General features: G+C 36.8%; 1 protein-coding gene across 1 annotated transcript in view; it reads left to right on the forward strand.

The window, feature by feature from the left end:
• The window catches only part of LAP3 (leucine aminopeptidase 3), a gene marked incomplete at its 5' end in the record, with an annotated part of 16,079 nt that extends 14,060 nt beyond the window's left edge, over positions 1 to 2,019 (forward strand). The window contains 3 exons of the mRNA XM_009705230.1: positions 763 to 842; positions 1,564 to 1,676; positions 1,786 to 2,019. Of these exons, the coding sequence (XP_009703532.1) occupies positions 763 to 842; positions 1,564 to 1,676; positions 1,786 to 1,984 (392 nt within the window). The remainder of the gene's footprint in view (positions 1 to 762; positions 843 to 1,563; positions 1,677 to 1,785) is intronic.
• Between the last annotated feature and the right edge of the window lie 213 nt (positions 2,020 to 2,232).

Below are 2,232 nucleotides of genomic sequence, written 5' to 3' on the forward strand. Positions count from 1 at the left end.
CGTGAAGCTGGTTCCTGTCTGCTGCGGAGTCCAGCCCGGGACATCCAGGTGCCAGCCCTGCCGTGTCACCAGTGCGAGCTGCCACGCATGTAGTCCCGTGATGATCGTTGGGAAGCTCAATATTGGGTCTATATATCTTAATTTCTATTATTTAGTAGTATTAGTATTAATATTATTATACTCTTTTTTCATTGTTATTGTTCTATTAAAGTTTTGATTTTCCAACCCCTAAGTCTCTCTTTTCACCTCTCATTGCCCTTCTGGGAAGGAAGGGATTAATAGAGAGCATCTGCCATCTGCTTAAGTGTCAGCCCAGCCCTAAAGGGTGACATTTACAAAAGGGGAGGTATCCGCTCGAAAATTGTAGAAGTCTGTAAATTGGAAAGAGTCCACCCACTTATCTTTTCTAGATGGAAACAATAAAATTTAGATTTTTTTTTTGGGGGGGGAGAAGACAGTTATTGCTGAATGTGTTATATTAGAAATATTGTTAAGGAACTTCAAGCTGAAAACAGAAAATCTACTTTCATGAGATACAGAATATAACTTTTATGAATTCTTGTCCTATTAGATCATATAAATGTTTTAACAACATTTAAGCTTTTAAAAATGCAAGTGTACTAAAATCTTGGTTTTGCAGACTTTAGAATTACTGATAATGGGAATTAAAAATGGAAAGTTCTGTGAGGAGTCAGGATGCAGATGAATAGCTCAGGCCCACCTTTGCCTTTGTTGAATAAACTTGAAGGTGTGTTCCTCTAGGTGCCATGGATGTTGCGTTGGGGTCTGCTGCAACTGGAGTGTTCACAAACTCATCTTGGCTTTGGTCTCACCTTTATGAGGTAGGCCACTTCACTATTATTAAATCATAATAATAATTCAGTAATAGCCATTCTTAGTGAAAAGTTAGTGCATTACTGAAAGTCTTCATGCAAATCTAAAAGGTATGTTACTACATTTTGAAATCTCATAGGAATGGTGTTAGTACTGTATTTAATTGAGAATAATTAATTTTGCCTCCTAATTACTAGCTCTTTTGTGAGGTTTAATATCATGCAGCAAAGAGCACGCATATCATCTCAAGGATCTGCATGTTCTGGTAACTTACTGCATAGGCATAAACTCTGGACTACTGACAGTAGCTAGTTCATGTTAAAAAGATAATGGATCTTGCTTAACAACACTGAGACAGAAGTTCAGAAAGGCCTTGTGAGTGGCTGAAGTGATGGCTAAAGGAAGTCTCTGAAGGGAAGGATTTGCATTGTCAGGAAAAAAAAATTGGAAAAAAAAAAAAGAAAAAGCAGTCTTTAGATTTTTGCCTTTTGACTCACACTACCTAAAAAATAGGATTTACTGTTCTGTTTTGCAGTATATTTCCAAATACCTAATATTGTATTGGGTTGAAGATTACTAGACTGATCAAAGCTGAACAAAAATAAGCATGCATGATACCAGGGCTTATAAATGCAGTTTTAAAAAAAACCCCAAAACAAACAAACAAAACAAAAACAAAAAAAGAAAAAATTTGCCAAAACTGTCACTGTGTCACTGTCTCTTTTTCAGGCCAGCCTTTTGACAGGAGACAGAGTTTGGAGAATGCCTCTTTTTGAACATTACACAAAACAGGTAACAGACTGTGCTCTTGCAGATCTGAGTAACATTGGAAAGTACAGCAGGTAAGATGGACCAATATCCTTCATGTGTCCCTTTCTTTCAGACTATTCATTTAATGTTTGTGCTGTTGGTGTTGCTTCAGAAACAATACAATTTTTCTGCTTCCCACAGAGCTGGAGGAGCATGCACAGCTGCTGCATTCCTGAAGGAATTTGTGACGGCCTCTCACTGGGCTCATTTAGATATAGCTGGTGTGATGTCTAATAAAGATGAGGTGCCGTATCTTCGAAAAGGCATGGCAGGGCGGCCTACAAGAACGCTAGTAGAGTTTGCGGCTCGATTAAGTCAAGACAGTCACAATACCAAATAAAATACTTACTTTAAAATAATCCACTCTGCCTTAAGAAAAAGATCTTTAAAAGTATTATTCATAAACAAATGCCCCAAGCATATTTTCACTATGGCAATGAACTACAAATGTATTTTATAAATCATTACTTGGGTAAAAATATCTTACTTTTTGAGATTGGTCATCCCATATTATGCAGTTTGAAATAAAAAATATTCTGTTGGAACTATTGAGCTATTTAGTGCCAAAACATGATGATAGAAAACATC

This window comes from Cariama cristata, unplaced genomic scaffold, assembly GCF_000690535.1.
Source record: "Cariama cristata isolate BGI_N322 unplaced genomic scaffold, ASM69053v1 scaffold18968, whole genome shotgun sequence".
Classification (NCBI taxonomy): domain Eukaryota; kingdom Metazoa; phylum Chordata; class Aves; order Cariamiformes; family Cariamidae; genus Cariama; species Cariama cristata.